The sequence below is a fragment of the Haliotis rufescens genome, unplaced genomic scaffold (assembly GCF_023055435.1).
Source record: "Haliotis rufescens isolate VD_foot unplaced genomic scaffold, xgHalRufe1.0.p SCAF_3, whole genome shotgun sequence".
In the NCBI taxonomy this organism is placed as follows: Eukaryota; Metazoa; Mollusca; class Gastropoda; order Lepetellida; family Haliotidae; genus Haliotis; species Haliotis rufescens.
In genome coordinates, this window is record NW_025964001.1 from 9,527,854 (window position 1) to 9,544,509 (window position 16,656).

Genomic DNA, 16,656 nt, shown 5'->3' on the forward strand with positions numbered 1-16,656 from the left:
AATGCATAAAATACGATATATAATCGTATGCTTAATAATATATATATATATATATATATATATATATATATATATATATATATATATATATATATATATATATATATATACCCCTATCACGATCAATATATATATTATATACCCCTATCACGATCAATATATATATTATATATGACCGTCTTTCTGTCAACAGTGATGCAGTATTATGTGTAGTTGTATTATGTGTAGTGATGTAGTTTTATAAATGACCGCCTCTCTGTCACGTGCGCCAAATGGCCGTGTCCCTGTCGCAGATACCATTGATGCAGTTATATGACAGTGTTTCTGTCAGTTACACCTTTAATTGAGGGTTATATATGACCGTCTTTCTGTCAACATTGATGCAGTATTATGAGTGACCGTCTTTCTGTCAGCATTGATGTCGTGTTATATATGACGTCATGCTGTCAGCATTGACGTCCTGCTATATATGACGTAATGCAGTCAACATTGATGTCGTGTCATATGTGACGTCATGCTGTCAGCATTGACGTCCTGCTATATATGATGTCATGCAGTCAGCATTGATGTCGTGTTATATATGACGTCATGCTGTCAGCATTGATGTCGTGTTATATGTGACGTCATGCAGTCATTATTGATGTCGTGTCATATGTGACGTCATGCTGTCAGCATTGACGTCCTGCTATATATGATGTCATGCTGTCAGCATTGATGTCGTGTTATATATGACGTCATGCTGTCAGCATTGATGTCGTGTTATATGTGACGTCATGCAGTCATTGATGTCGTGTCATATGTGACGTCATGCTGTCAGCATTGACGTCCTGCTATATATGACGTCATGCTGTCAGCATTGATGTCGTGTTATATATGACGTCATGCTGTCAGCATTGATGTCGTGTTATATGTGACGTCATGCTGTCAGCATTGACGAACTGATATATATGACGTCATGCTGTCAGCATTGATGTCGTGTTTTATATGACGTCATGCTGTCAGCATTGATGTCGTGTTATATATGACGTCATGCTGTCAGCCTATTTCTGTCAAAGATGGTGTAGTGTCATATATGACCTCCTCTGTGTCAACTGCACCCTTCACCCTTCATATATATTTCCGTCATTCTGTCAACATTGATGTAGCATTACATATGGTCGTCTTTCTGGCAACATTGATTTTGCACCGTTGATGTAGTGCTACATACGACACTCTCTCTGTCCATTGAGCCTTGGTATAGCATTATATAAGGCCGTCTTTCCGTTAATTACACCCTTGATGTAGTGACACTCCCTCTGTCCATTGAGCCTTGGTATAGCATATATATAAGGCCTAAGTCATTCACAAATATAGAAAGTATTTAGTTCGCTCACATTTTATGGCGTATGTGTCATAAACATAGCATTGATTAATAATGAAAAGAAATACTGGTATTAGTTGTATTCTTTTCAAGATTGTTTTTGACAGGTCTGTATAAGTTTGATTTCAGACGCCTAATTCACTTCTACCTGTAATGAATTGTGACATTATTAATTATTCAACATTGCCTGTTTCCGCTAGATTGCATAAATACTTTATTCATAGCTATAGGTAGCACCGGTGGGCCAATGTCATACCGAACCTAATGAGTACATTGTGGACTACTTTTAAGGTATATACAACAGCAGCTTTAAATGTAAGTGATACCAACGTACTCTTAGTGTTATAACTATGTGATTGTGATGTAGATACATTCTTCATACACATTCCCATACAGTGTATGCTATCAACAGGTACTTACTGTGATGATGCAGTGATGTTAGTGGCGACAGGGGATGTTGGGGACTGCAGGGGGTGTTGGTGATGGCAGTGGATGTTGGTGATGGCAGGGGGTGTTGGGGATTGTAGGGGGTGTTGGTGATAGTTAGGGTTGTTGGTGATGGCAGGGGATGATGGTGATGGTAATGGGTGTTGGTGATAGCTGGGGACGTTGGTGATGGTAGGGGCTAGTGGTGGCGACAGGGGATGTTGGTGATGGTAGGGGGTGTCGGTGATGGCATGGGACGTTGGTGATGGCTGGGGGTGTTGGTGATGGTAGGGGGTGTCGGTGATGGCAGGAGACGTTGGTGATGGCTGGGGGTGTTGGTGATGGTAGGAGGTGTCGCTGATGACAGGGGACGTTTGTGATGGCTGGGGGCGTTGGTGATGGCAGGGGATGATGGTGATGGCAGGGGATGTTGGTGATGTCAGGGGATGATGGTGATGTCAGGGGACGTTGGTGATGACAGGGGACGTTTGTGATTGCTGGGGGCGTTGGTGATGGCAGGGGATGATGGTGATGGCAGGGGATGATGGTGATGTCAGGGGACGTTGGTGATGACAGGGGGTGTTGGTGATGGCAGGGGGTGTTGGTGATGGCAGGGGGTGTCGGTGATAACAGGTTTTTTTGTTGATGGCTGGGGTTGTTGTTGATGGCATGGGGTGTTGGGGATTGCAGGGGATGTTGGTGATGACAGGGGGTGTTGTAGATGGCTGGGGATGTTGGTGATGGCATGGGGTGTTGGGGATTGCAGGGGGTGTCGGTGATGACAGGGGGTGTTGTAGATGGCTGGGGATGTTGGTGATGGCATGGGGTGTTGGGGATTGCAGGGGATGTTGGTGATGGCAGTGGATGATGGTGATGGCTGGGAGTGTCGGTGATAGCTGGGGGTGTTGTTGATGGCAGTGGATGATGGTGATGGCTGGGAGTGTCGGTGATAGCTGGGGGTGTTGTTGATGGCAGTGGATGATGGTGATGGCTGGGAGTGTCGGTGATAGCTGGGGGTGTTGTTGATGGCTGGGGGTGTTGTTGACAGTTGACCAAAAAGGTAAAAAAAAACTGATCCGACTTGAATGAATGAAAGTTGATTCGTATTTGGTCATATCTAACTGAACATCACCAACAACGACTGGATAAAGAGCTGATTTATGCAAAATGTTGAACATCAAGTGAGGGAGTAAGTGCGAGAATAGAGGGTATTTTCAAATGTGGCAGGTAACCAACAGTAACCAACGTTCCCGATGCCATTCCCGATGTTGACTTGTATACTGAACCATGGATAGATATATAAGAAACCTTATTTGTTCAAACACTGTTAACATACTTTGAGACATATTAAAAAGATGAAACTTGGCAAAACTGATCATCAAGGATGAAATTAAAGTGTCAAATGTTCTTAAAGTGAAACACAACACTAGTCTCTGAGAAAAAGGCATCACAAGTCAGTATCTCGTGTGTCCGCCATGTGCATTGATGACTGCCGTGCAACGTCGATACATGGAATGGATGGGGCGTTTGATGAAGGCCATAGGCACATGGGCCCACACTCTGAGGAACGCCTGACGCAGTTCAGCTGCAGTTGTCGGCCTTGGTCGGACGTCATTCAGCCGTCTTTGAATCTCGTCCCACATGTGCTCAATGGGATTTAAATCGGGACTGAGGGCAGGCAACTGCATGGTTCTGATGCCATTCTGCTGGAGGAAGTCTCTTGTTGCTCATGCAGTGTGGGCATGGGCGTTATCACGCTGAAATTCGTGGTTGCGGCGACGTGCCAAATGAGGTATGGCGTGTGGTCTCAAGACTTGATCAATGTACCGAACTGCTGTGACACCATTGCCTCTCCCTGGACCGATGTTCTGGAAGACTACAAGGCCGACCCTCTGTGCAAGACCAATTCCACCCCACACCATGATGCTCGGACCACCCCACGAGTCTCTCTCAACAACACAAGTATTCGAATAACGTTCCCCACGGCGTCGCCAGACTCTCTCTCTCTGCCAACTGCTGTTGAGATACAGTAACGGCTCTCGTGTGAGAAGAGGACTCTTCTCAACTGCTGGTGGCGCCAATGCTGGTGCTGTGTTGCCCACTGAAGACGGTCCCAGCGATGACGTGGTGTCAGAATGGGTCCTCGGTGTGGCCTGTGACAGTGGAGGTGTCTGCTTGTCAATCGTCGACACACGGTGTCCGCACTAATGTGTCGCTTGTGTGTCCCCGTGGTCTGTCAAGCAGTTTCCGCAGGAATAACAAAGCGATCTTGAAGATGCTGTCGCACAAGCTGACGATCCTGACGTCGGATGGTGACCCTTGGTCTTCCGCTACGTGGTCGGTCATTTGTAGTTATGGTGGTCTGGTACCGTTGCTGGAGCCTGTATATTGTCCTTACGTGGACATTGGCTTTTTGTCCAGCTTGCAATCGTCCAAGGGCTTGGTGTCGCTGATTTATTGTCAGTCTTGGCATGTGGTAGCAATTCAATAACGAATGAATGTGATCCGATCTGGGTGGATTTTTATAGGGCAAGAAATGGGGGAACGCATGTGCATTTCAATTTGCACGGAACTCACGTGCATCGGGTTACCAAGGCCGTTGCCGTGATGCGTTTGGGCGATCGGTTTTATTGTAATCTGCTTTGTTTTTTTATCATCTAATTTCATTTTTCCGGACAAGGTAATGTTACATTTTATGACACTTTGACAAAAAATACCCAGATATTTAAATGACAACTTTTCACGCAATGTTACTTAGGGTGACGTTTCTTTTGCGGTTCAGTATACTATATGTTCAAGTGTTGTTTTCAGCACAAAGAGAGATCTATACTGCTTGGTTCAGCTAATGTACCAGCAAGTCCCTATCTCGAAGATAAACCACAATGAATAAAATGAAGAAGGGACTTTCTTTATTTTCACAGAAAGTTACATCTCTATATTCAAAGATACATATAGACAGGGACAAATTGTTAAAAATGTAAGTAAGTTTATCGAGAACACAGTACGTGAATTGCTGGATTTATCTCGTTGATAACGTCAATGTGAAAATTAGGGATAAGACATTTCGTCTTTTTAGGTGAACAAATGACTTACCTTTGCATGTTATTGTGATGTGAACTACTGGTGGGGTACCTGAAAACACCTGCTATCATTACTATTTGATGGTGATTAATAAACACATACTCATGTTCTAGTTGGTCTTTGCGTTTAGTAGAGTATAAATGCGGACATGTTTTTGTCGCTGTTATTGATTATCATTATCATCATATACGACTTTAAAAAAATATCTTTGCCATTAAGAGGCATCTGCTTTGGATTCTTGGAATCTGTATAAATTTGCATTAATCTTATGTTTATATTTATGATCCCTGAGAAGTATACATGATATTTTAAATCACTTGTTCATCCACTTGTCTTTGGATAGCTGTTAATTTCCTTCTCTGTAAATGGCTTTTATTTGGTGGCATTGGTAATTAATTCTACAGTACATGAACAGTAAAATTAGATAAGGCAAGCTGCCGAACTAATCTATTTTATAAATCTGTTGCGTTTAGGTACAGGTTGATCTGAGCATGTCGGCAGATTAAGCCATATTGTATAGTGGTGAGTCTCTTACTGTCTAGGCACTTATATACAATTCAACAGCATAACTTGTTTGTTTACTTTGAAAAAAAAAATAACAAAATTTTTTTCTGATGGAGATGTTTTGCGATGCGTGCTTGTCCTTCAACAAATTTGTCAGGCTACAATCTTTGCCAATGATTGACCAGTTCTTTGTGACATTTATGCGCCTTAGATAAGGATTGTTCATCTAGCTGACCCTTTTAAGCATGTTGGTCAACTTGTGCAGAAATTGTTAACAGGTGGATTGATGTTATGCATAATAATTTTTCTTTTTATATCATATCTTGGAATGATGTGACAGATGCCACACAATTTAAGGACGGTTTTCCTGACACAGGGGACATTATTTACTGTACTGCTAATGTTAACTAAAAACATTATTCCACAGCAAGGCATTCAGATGTGGATGTTTGGTAATAAGTGACTATTAAGGCAGACTAAAGTCTGTTTGATTTCTGATTTGACACTCTCTAAAGGAATATATCTGCTTGGACCACATTTAAAGCGGAAGAAAACAGTCATGAGAATATCTTAAACAAATAGCAAATAGCTAATTTCATGTTGAAAGACACATGGAAAAGATTTTTATAAATTTAGAATTTTAGAAGGAATTATACAATTTCCCAAGGTGTAAACAAAATCAGGAACACCTACCATGCCAGTATTATAATATTGCCACCTATGTTTCCCTTTGAGTCGGACAATATAGCAATGATGAAGGTTTAATGTACGTTGATCATTTTAATTAGAACCATTACTGTATTTATTTCTTGCTATGTCGAAAACACGAGTAAGTGTTAAGAATTGTATTTAAAACATATTAATTTCGAAATATTAGTTTGAGGAATTTTAAGTTGAAGATTTTATTTGCTTAACTTTTCCGACACCAGTAAAACTCGACTGGAATTATCAACATTGCATATGCCACACATTAGTTTGGGCAAATATTTGAATCGATTAATCATGAAATGCAAAACAACAAGACAAGAGTTAGGTTACTTTTACCGTCATATTTCTTAATATCATGTAGTTCAAAGGTCACAGGACAAGGCCTGGGTGTGTGTGATCATGAGGAAATACTTTTAGCACAAGCGTTGCTGATTAACATCACGTTCTCTGATGACACTTAAGTTTGTGATACAACATAGTCACCATCCTGACAATGCTAAGTACAGTTTAAATATGTGTTTTCATTATGACTATATGATACAATCAACAACATATAACAACCGATCTTTAGTACGTTGGATAGCCACAATACACGAATAACAGCTTTAAGTTATAATTTGTTCAAGTTTCACGAACATCTCTTGCCATTTAGATTAATTAAACTGTATCGTGTCTACTGAAATACCCACCAATATCCACACAATAAAGCGGTGTGGAGGAAGCATGCATTCGATTTGTGGGTGTGTAATTGAAGAACAAACCTTTGACGTTTGTGTATATTTTTTACAAGGCACACAATTCATTTTATTCACCAGTGACAACCAACTATTAATATTGGGTATATTACCGAACATATTATTTTTTTAAAACATCTCTAGATCACAAATTACAACACTACCATGACTTGCTCCTCAGAAGGGTAACTATGGAAACTATCTAATTTCTTTCTTCTTCCACTTGCTCTGTATGTGATGTCTAATGTTGAATTGTAGAAGCTGAACAACTGTCCCATTGTCAAATATCTTGGAAAAGACTCATTGCAATTGTCAGATGATATATATTCATCATCACTAAAGCATCGGTCAACATCAAATAAGTTTGGAAGATCTGTTACCAGGGTTACAGTTTCATAGATGGGACTTGTATTAATCCATCCACATTTTCTTTGTTGAATCCTCTTGAAGCTGTTGATATCAATTTTGGTTTGTGGCAAGTGACTATTTGGTCATTAGGAACTTTCGCCTTCACCTTTCACTTACAGTGCATGTAGGATTAACTTAACAGGCAGTTGGTGATACTCCTGCCAAGTCATTGGTACAAGATTTCGTTTACTATGGACCTGCCATTTGCATACAGCAGATATGCAACAGTCTTCTTTTCACTTTTGTCAACCAGAGGATGAAGTACATGTATGCTGATACATTCTTCTCAGCACTATGATCCAGATATGGTGAGATAATGTCGATATTTATTTGAGATTCTCCATAATGACATGTATATGTCTAAGTACTAATCATGTCTTATTGTTTATGAAGTGATCATAAGAATGCAAATTGAAATCCTTTGAATACCCAGACATTATCCAATGATTATGTTCATATACATTAAAACTTACATAAGTTTATAAGGATGGTATAATTAACATACGTGGTAACCAAGGATGCTATAAGAGGATATAAAAGAATATCATAAACCCAAAACTTATCCTGCAGACACTTTTGAAAATATAAAACGTTAACGCCAAACAACAACGAGTTTCGATTATCCGACACAACAGAATCCACTGGGCGTAAAAGGCAAAGTAGTGAAAAGTATATGAATGGATCACTGATGATAAGACAAGGTGTTCGCGAAAAGGACAAGCACGTCCTGCCCCATCGGAAGCACCAGGTACCCACACAACCTGCATAAAAAAGTATGTCTCTGTTGCCCGATACCGCACAGACATACCAAAACGACATGGTCAGGATTATTCCTCAGACGTGGGTAGAGATTGTATGACTGCACACTTTACAAACACGTTGTCATTGATAGTGTAAACGGAAACGCTTTGACCATGTCGTTCTTTAGTTTGCCGCCTTCAGATGCCTCGTAGCTTTCATTGGTCTCGAGTCAACAGTCAAGATGCGTACTTAAAACCCAGAATTTGTAGGTTTCCTTTTCAGCGAATTCCGGCAATAAATTCATCCATCCACTCTTCGAGGGACTAGGGTTGGTCATCAAATATCCACTTGGAGTAAACACCCTTAACGTTCTTGAGATCATGCGAAGGTCAAGCTGGGAGTCGGACGAAGTATTCGATCGTGTAAAACCATTTTTATTGCTTTCACGGAAAAAACGATCGTAATTCTTTAACTGTCGCGTCATCGAATGTGTTTCTTTCTCGCTTTTCTTTGAATTTGAAGCTGAAAGGGCGAAAAATTTACAATATCTTCAAAGTGCGATAACAAAACTTTTCTGAATGTCGAATAGTTTGAATCGTACAATCGACTATGGATTTCACAAGATTTTAGAAAGGGTTTTGTCATTTTTATTTCTGCGCTTTTACCAATATTCCAGAAATATCACGGCGGGGGACACCAGAAATGGGCTTCATACATTATATCAATGAGGGGAATCGATAGCGCTCCTTCGCCGTGACCAGAGAACGCTTTCAACACTGGGCTACTTAAACGCCATTGAACATCCAGTGGTACCAAGAGTTCCATACGAGAAACTATGGCAAACGTGTTACGAACGTTAATATTGATACTATCCACAGGTGACGAATAATTTGTTTATTTGATCCCATGTCACTGGTCATTAGTTTATTCCATCTACAAGTAACGAATGTCGTCGACAGATGACGAATGATAGGGAAAGGGTATCGTCGTGGGACGACTGACTGATCAGTAAATTCAATTTAATTCAAATGACGAATGATCGGCAAATCCCGTCAACACATGATAATTGATAGGAAAAGTGATCGACGCCAAACAACAAGTGAACAATGATTTGCGAATGCCGTCTACAGATTATAACTATGAAACGTCAACGCCTGAGAATCAGTCTCGATTATCTTCGGAAACAGGTTTCATTGGGCGTAAAAGACAAAATAGTGGTGATCATTATTTGAATGTATCAATTATAATGACACCAGGTGTTTCCTAAAAATCATCGACAGGGGACGAGTGATTAGTTGCTCGATCTACAAGAGAGGAATTATTGGTAAATGATGTCTACAGATGATTAATGATGGGTAAAAGTGATCGATTGTGGAGGACTGCTAAGTTATTTCCATCTACAGGTGAGTGAATAAGAAACATACAACTTAATGAATACCAACTACTTATGGTTTAGTACATTGAGCAATGTTTCGATGTAGAATCTTACACCGTTTCCAAGCTGGGGTGACGGTTATAAAAACGGTGTAAGAATCGACATCGAAACGTCGCTAAATGCCATTAACAGGAAGATGTTATCCATAAAGGTGAATATTTTCTTATTTACTCGCCAACTTCTAGAATGCCAATTAAATAGGTGAGGAATGTTTGTTAATTGTTATATACACTCTTCAAAAAAAGAAACGCACAGGTAGTATGTAGTTCATTGAATCTGACTACACACAAAATCCAGTTTATAAATAGGATTTATGTTATTGGAAAATGTTGGTGGCCTAATATTCGACAAACGGTGCATCAAAACGCAGCCATTGTCGATTTGCAGTGTTTTTAACGGCATTGTTTTCACACTTGTTCAAAAATGTCATGGAGAAAAACAGTAAGGCGAAATGCACGTGCACGTTATGGCATTCGTAACCCGTGGTAGTGGCTATAAAAAGGCAAGCATAAGCCAATAATCATTCAATTGTCAACATTTTTCAAGTTCGAAAAAGCCGAGACTCAGCGCTGCCGATTGGAACATCGCCATAGGCCTTATCCAAAGAGGGGATTCGCAATTTTCTGTTGCACGCCACTTCAACTTCCATCACAGCACCATTTGTCGTCTTTGTGACCGATACACACAGTTATCTTTCACTGCAGACCGTCCGAGAACCGGCCGTCCAAGAGTTACCACCCCTGCACAGGATCGCTACATTCGACTGTTCCACCTACGTGAAGGACGGATCCCTGGTTTGAGGAGGATATCGGACTACGCTGAAGACCCAGACGACCAGTCAACGTCCCTGTTTTGCAACAGATCCATCGACAGCCACGCTTGCGTTGGTGCCATACCTTACAGCCTTGGAATTTGGGAAACTGGAGACGAGTGTTGTTTAGCGATGAATCACGATTTCTTCGTCACCGGCGAGATGGAAGACAACGTGTTTATCGTGCGTCGAAATGAACGTTTTACCCCACATTGTGTACATGAATTCGGTGGCGGTAGTGTCATGGTTGTGGTTCAGGGAAATTTGACAGCAAATCGCTACATGAATCAATTTCTTCAACCTCACCTTCTTCCAATCATTGACCGCCAGAGGGAGATGTTTCAACAGGACAACGCTCCACCGCACACAGCTTGTGTCACGTGTCATAATGCCAACATCAACGTATTGCCCTGGCCGTCGAGATCTCCAGATCTTAACCCAATCGAACACGTCTGATATGAACTCGATCGACGTGTACGTCAACGTCAGAACACGCCGCAGACACCCTTCACAACAGGCCAACGCGTTGCAAGCAGAATGGCGCAGAATTCTGCAGGACAGAATTCATACACTTATCCAGTCAGTGCCGAGGAGATGCAGAGCCGTGATTGCTGCCCGGGTCGATCACACGAGATACTGAGTTCAGCGCAATCTTGTGGCTTTATGTGGCATGACAATGAACAGTTTTCAATGCCTTTGTACAACGACAACATGTGACTATCGACCTCCAAAATTATATGAATATATCGACATTATTAGGTACAATAAATTTACTAAAAATCTACCTGTGTGTTTCTATTTTTGAAGAGTGTACATATGATTAAGGACTGATTGGTAGCAGTTGCATCAAATAGTATTGACGTATTGTATAGTTACCATTATTCTTACAACCATTTGCAATTGCTTAGAAAAGACATGATGCATAGTACCTATATGAATCCCCTGCCGTTCTTTGTGACGAGTAAAAACCTAATCAAATAGCTACGGCCCTCGTATTTAACGAAGTGAATTTAATAACCCCTTGACCTACGTTTCACCCGAGGCTGATTGTAGTTCAGCGCTTAACACAGAAACGCCATCCCCTCTACGCTGTTGGCATTCACACACCGCGTTTGTTTCACTACAGCCGCTGCATATGACCTCACTGAGTGTCAATACCTGGAGCTGTGTAATGTGTTCAGGGAGTATTACATGAGCGAGACCTAAATGATGGCACACTTAACCTGTCACGCGGAGGTCGTCAAAGACCTGTGAGGATGTGACTTCTCTACATCCTTCCGCCAGTAATTACGTCTGATGGGAAATCATTATTACAGTAATTATGGTGCAGTTTTTCACAAACTCACGCACTGATTAATATATATGATGCAGGTTCGACGGTAGTGTTTACGTATATAACGTCTATGTTTGTCCCTGCACGAATGGTACATATATGTACAGTTTTCTTTGCCCGGTTGTCTAGGGCAGTTTTCCGGAGCCAGCTGTCTGATGGCAGTTTTCCGAGGCAAGTTGTTAGGGTCAGTTTTCCGGGGGAAGTTGTCTGGTGTCAGTCACCGGAGTCAGATGTTTAGAAGCGGTTTCCCGGAGCCATTATCTGGTGGCAGTTTTCTTGGGCCATGGGGCCAGTTTTCGGGGTCATTTGTCTGTGGCAGTTTTCCGGGATCAGTGTTTCGGGGGTAGCTGTCGGGGGTCAGTTGCCATAAAACCGTAAAACATTATCATTTATTGAAACTTGTAAGTGTAAATGTAGATGTTGAAAAATAAGAGAACTGTGATTCTATGCCCCAGAAAATGGTAATCGATAGTGGGCATGAGCGCCGTTTGCAAAGGGGCGTAAAACTCTACCAGAATCTACGTTAAGAAACGGCTACGTTGTAATACATCTGTCTTTGCATGTTGCTGAGAGAATGAAACTGGTAAAGGTGTCTGAAATGTTTTCGTTTAGTTATAACAGACTACAAGCCAATTTTCAAATACAGTTGTATTCTTGGTCTGTTGGTGAGTGAGTGACTTGGGTTGAACGCCGTTTTGAACAATATTCCAGTTATATCACGGCGTGTCAGCTTAATGTGAGGGGACATTTCGAAGTGATGCAGGTCTCAGACGTTTACTACTTTGGTGAAACCCACGAACACGGGAATGGTGCTGACAAACCTAGAAACATAATCGGGGCGAACTGATAATCATAGATTTCTGGCGTTCACTATGGACGCAACTATGCACAGCGAATTGCGTCGCCTTAGACTGGGTCACCCATGCACCCTCTGTGTATGTTATAATATGCACAAAGAATATATTTTATTATTTCTGGTATTCTTTCTGGGGCGTGCAGTCTTCCATGGTTTTACAATAATAATACTGATTAGAGGCGCGTGTGCAATATACACCCTGACTCTCAGTCCTGAAAGGTACATTATAGTATAAGCGCTGTGCAGTCTACATTAGACTCACAGTACTGAAAGGTGTACTAAAGTATCAGCTTCGTGCAAGCTGCACTTGACTCCCAGAACCGAGAGGTACACTCATATAGTCACAGTGCCGGGCAATATGCACTCTGACTCTCATTTCTGAAAGGTACATTATAGTATAAGCGCTGTGCAGTCTACATTAGACTCAAGGTACTGAAAGGTGTACTAAAGTATCAGCGTCGTGCAAGCAGCACTTGACTCCCAGAACCGAGAGGTACACTCATAGTCACAGACCCGTGTATTATACACCTTGTTCATCTCTGAACATGTTCTGTGGTACATTCTTCCAAACCCTAGATGATCGTTTGAATTAACTTAAGCTGCTATTCACACCAAGATGAGCTCGAGAACAAGTAATAAAAAACAACGTTCCATTGAAGTGCTGACCTCTAGTAAGATGCAAATAGATGCTTTTGAAATCCGCAGCTCAGTGGATTTTATTCAAATCAACTGACATAAAATTGTTGATTATGTCACTTGCAATTATTCGTGTCAGGCCATAATTGAGTAAACACGAAACTAAAATGTTTATGTCTAAAATATACTGACACTAATTACACCCAAGCTGGAATTAATTGAATTTTATAGGAGACATGCACATTACCAGCTATGGTGCTGTCGTTGCATAACTCGTAGTTATAACAGTGGACATTATCAAACACATTCAAGAGACGTTTAAAGCTGCACACCCAGCTCGAGCAAAGTATAATTTCTTAATCTACAGTTATTAACATCGTATTACAGTCTACAGAATGGGTCATTTACACGCTTAACGGAGTAGGGCGTTATTTGTGGAATGGAATCAAAATGTCAGTCGTTCAGTCGAAAACATTTAGGGTCATATTTCTTCTTCTTTCCTCAGACAGTTTAGGCATATATAAGCAAAGATAAAGATCGGACAACATCGGATATTGTGTAGACCTCATGTCATCCCATTACAGACTGTGGTCCAGTGTGTGTGTGTGTGTGTGTGTGTGTGTGTGTGTGTGTGTGTGTGTGTGTGTGTGTGTGTGTGTGTGTGAGTGTGTGTGTGTGTGTGTGTGTGTGTGTGTGTGTGTGTGCCCGTGCCTGTGTGTGTGTAGGCCTGTGTGTCTGTGTATCTGTGTCTCTGTGTGCCTCTGTGTATCTGTGTGTGAATCGTCATGTCAGTCAACTTGTTGGCCATCGCTGCACTGATTGGCCGTGTTACACTTTGGTATTTGCACTTATTTATCCTGGTGTATTGTGTAAGACCCGTTCTTGGTGACATCACTTCCAGCTATAGCTTGTTTATCAACTTCTCAGAGTGAAAAAGGATTATTAGACAGTCAGGTTGTCTTTAATGAACATGACGTAGTGATTTGTTCACAGCAGGTTGAAGGTATTGATTCTCGGGTTTAAGATAAAATATTTACACCAGAATGGAAGTGCACCACACTGGTAATGAGTGATCTACCACCAGCTGCATCTGATACAAATCTAATTGGGCTTTCGACGTTGTTATGCTTTAACGTGGTTTATGTACTCCAAGAACATAATATTAATTGATCCTTTTTTCTAAGTACTATAAATGTCTTTGTAACAAAGCAATGGTGAGTTAATTGCCCTCGTCTAAATGGGTATACATCAACAAATAGATAGATATTATTTTGAAACTCCTTTTATAGAACTTACCGCTTTGCCTTAGTTATCGTATGTACGACGGTTGTTTAACAAACACAGTATTGTCACTATCAATAATAATGATCCTTTAAGTCCTTTCGAGAGAGTTCTTTCCTGTTTTCCAGGCCAGGACTGTCGTGGCCTCGGCCTTCTGTCATAATGGGTGCGCTTGGTAGTGCAGGACATACCACCACCCATTCGGAATCAACTGGTGATCAAGGTTACAACATTCAAGGCCTCAGTAAAGCTTTCAAAAGGTTTTATGGCAGACATATGGAGGACTTTTCCAAATTTGACGCATCAGTGACAAAAATGATGTCCGATGCAAATCCTTATTTTGACTTGTACCATATGTTCCTGTGGTTTTTTTCAGGTGAACAATTGACTTGCCTTTGCGTGTGTTTGTAACGACTGCCACCTGTGGGCCAGGATACGCGAACACCTGGTATTATTACTATTTGATAGTGATTCATAAACACATGTTCATGATATAGTCGAAATTGTGCAATCGACTCAGATTTCTATTGGATATAGAAAGGGTTTTGTCGCTTTATTTGCTTTAATTAATCATTAGTGTAAAGTTATTCGTTGGTGTAGTTTCACGATTTTATCCTTTCCTGTCTGATGTGAATCTTCTTTTTCTTGTGATGGTTATGAATACTCATTGAACATTTTTTTTTTCATTTTTTAAACAAACGATTCACGGCAATAACAAAGAGTGTTTCTTACAACCCGATCATAATTCAAACATCAGTTTGAACATAGTTTATGTTTCCACGGGAGCGATGAGTTCCGCTTCGGTGAAAGGTTTCGCTCCTTTTAAGGATTGACTGTGTATTTTTTTCGGTTCATTGAGGTATGAATCGAAAAACCAATGTGCAAACTGTATGAATCCGCGTAGCGGATTCTTACAAAAGTTTGCACATTGGTTTTTCGATTCATACCTCAATGAACCGAAAAAAATACACAGTCAATGCTTATAATTAAATTCGACGTCATAAAACATGTTTTATCTACAATAGCTTAACCAAAAACAGTTGTATATATAAAAACAGACAAAAATTACGACGTTGATAAACATTCCAGGTGTAGGAACACATACTGTGGCGTGACATGAATCAGGTGATTGTTTAATTCATGCACATAAATTGACACGCCTTCACTGTGAGTAGCCAATCAACGGAGAGCAGATCAAAACAATGTTCATTGGACCTGTCAGTTAAGACAAGAGGCGAAAAGAACTGCAACAGTCAGACTGTAACGAACTGGAAGAAATATGTCCGGGAGAAGGCGGCTGTTTCAAATTACATGGTCAGTTACCGCCAGATTCAAACATAACTTCCCAGATTACGGTAAAACACAGTTGGAAAAATGTTAGTTAGAAAGGAAACCCGAAGACATGAAAGTTGTGGAACCGAGGCGAGCGGGAAAAAAACAGGCGAGCGAGCCTGCACGTTTGCTGTTTCATTCATTCTCGGCCTTCGGTTTCAAAGGTTTGTTTGGACAATGAATATGCATGAAAGTCGCTAAATGTCCTGTGCATGACGATACACGTGAGCAGAAAGGGAATTCCCTCGGCTGTAATATTGGGATTCCCCGACATAAAAAGTAGTGCGCCTCGGTGGGCGTGGCTTAATTGTTTACATTCATTGGGAAATGAATGCAATAACACGTGACCAATTCAGCTAATCAGAATACAGGAATTTCAATGAACACAACGAAAATTTAATTATATGACTTTGATCAAAATAATATTCCCTATCACTGTGTGTATATATAATGACACTGCCAGAGAATAACCAATTTTTCCAAGATTCCATTGGGCGTAAAAGGCAAAATACGGGGTGTTCGCGAAACGAACATGTCCGATAAACACCACGTTCTGGAGTATTCTGGAATATTGCTAAGAGCGGCATACGGCAAAAGTCGATATCTGCTATGAAGCCACATACACCAACAAAGATTTCATGGAAATTGGAAAATAACTATCCCATTGCACGAAGAAGGGAATACTTAAGGTCGACTTAGACACTTCGTGATCCGGGTTAACATCTAAACATTTCACATATTTACGCTCTTATACAGGAAACAAGATACAAATAATTGCTACATGTATGTGGTGCTGCTATTGAAGCCTTTAAACGAACGTTAATTGACAGAGAATGGATATAATGCCAATCTTTGACTCGCTAAAAGTCATTTTTGTTGTCGAGTGACTATTATATGCCAACATATAGATTGAAAAACAAGGCCGCGGGAAATCTGAACGGTGACTGATTAAACTGTTCCTTACGTACAAAATATCCGGCAATAGCCATCAGTTGTACGAAAGTGCTTCG

General features: G+C 40.8%; 1 protein-coding gene across 1 annotated transcript; it reads right to left on the reverse strand.

Annotated features, from left to right (window-relative positions):
* Nucleotides 1-1,903: 1,903 nt before the first annotated feature.
* Nucleotides 1,904-7,091, reverse strand: LOC124140979 (extensin-like). The gene is made up of 2 exons (XM_046508829.2): nt 6,978-7,091; nt 1,904-2,815 (listed from the first exon to the last, which is right to left on the reverse strand). The coding sequence occupies exons 1-2, from the start codon at nt 7,089-7,091 to the stop codon at nt 1,904-1,906; spliced, it is 1,026 nt and encodes a 341-aa protein (XP_046364785.2).
* Between the last annotated feature and the right edge of the window lie 9,565 nt (nt 7,092-16,656).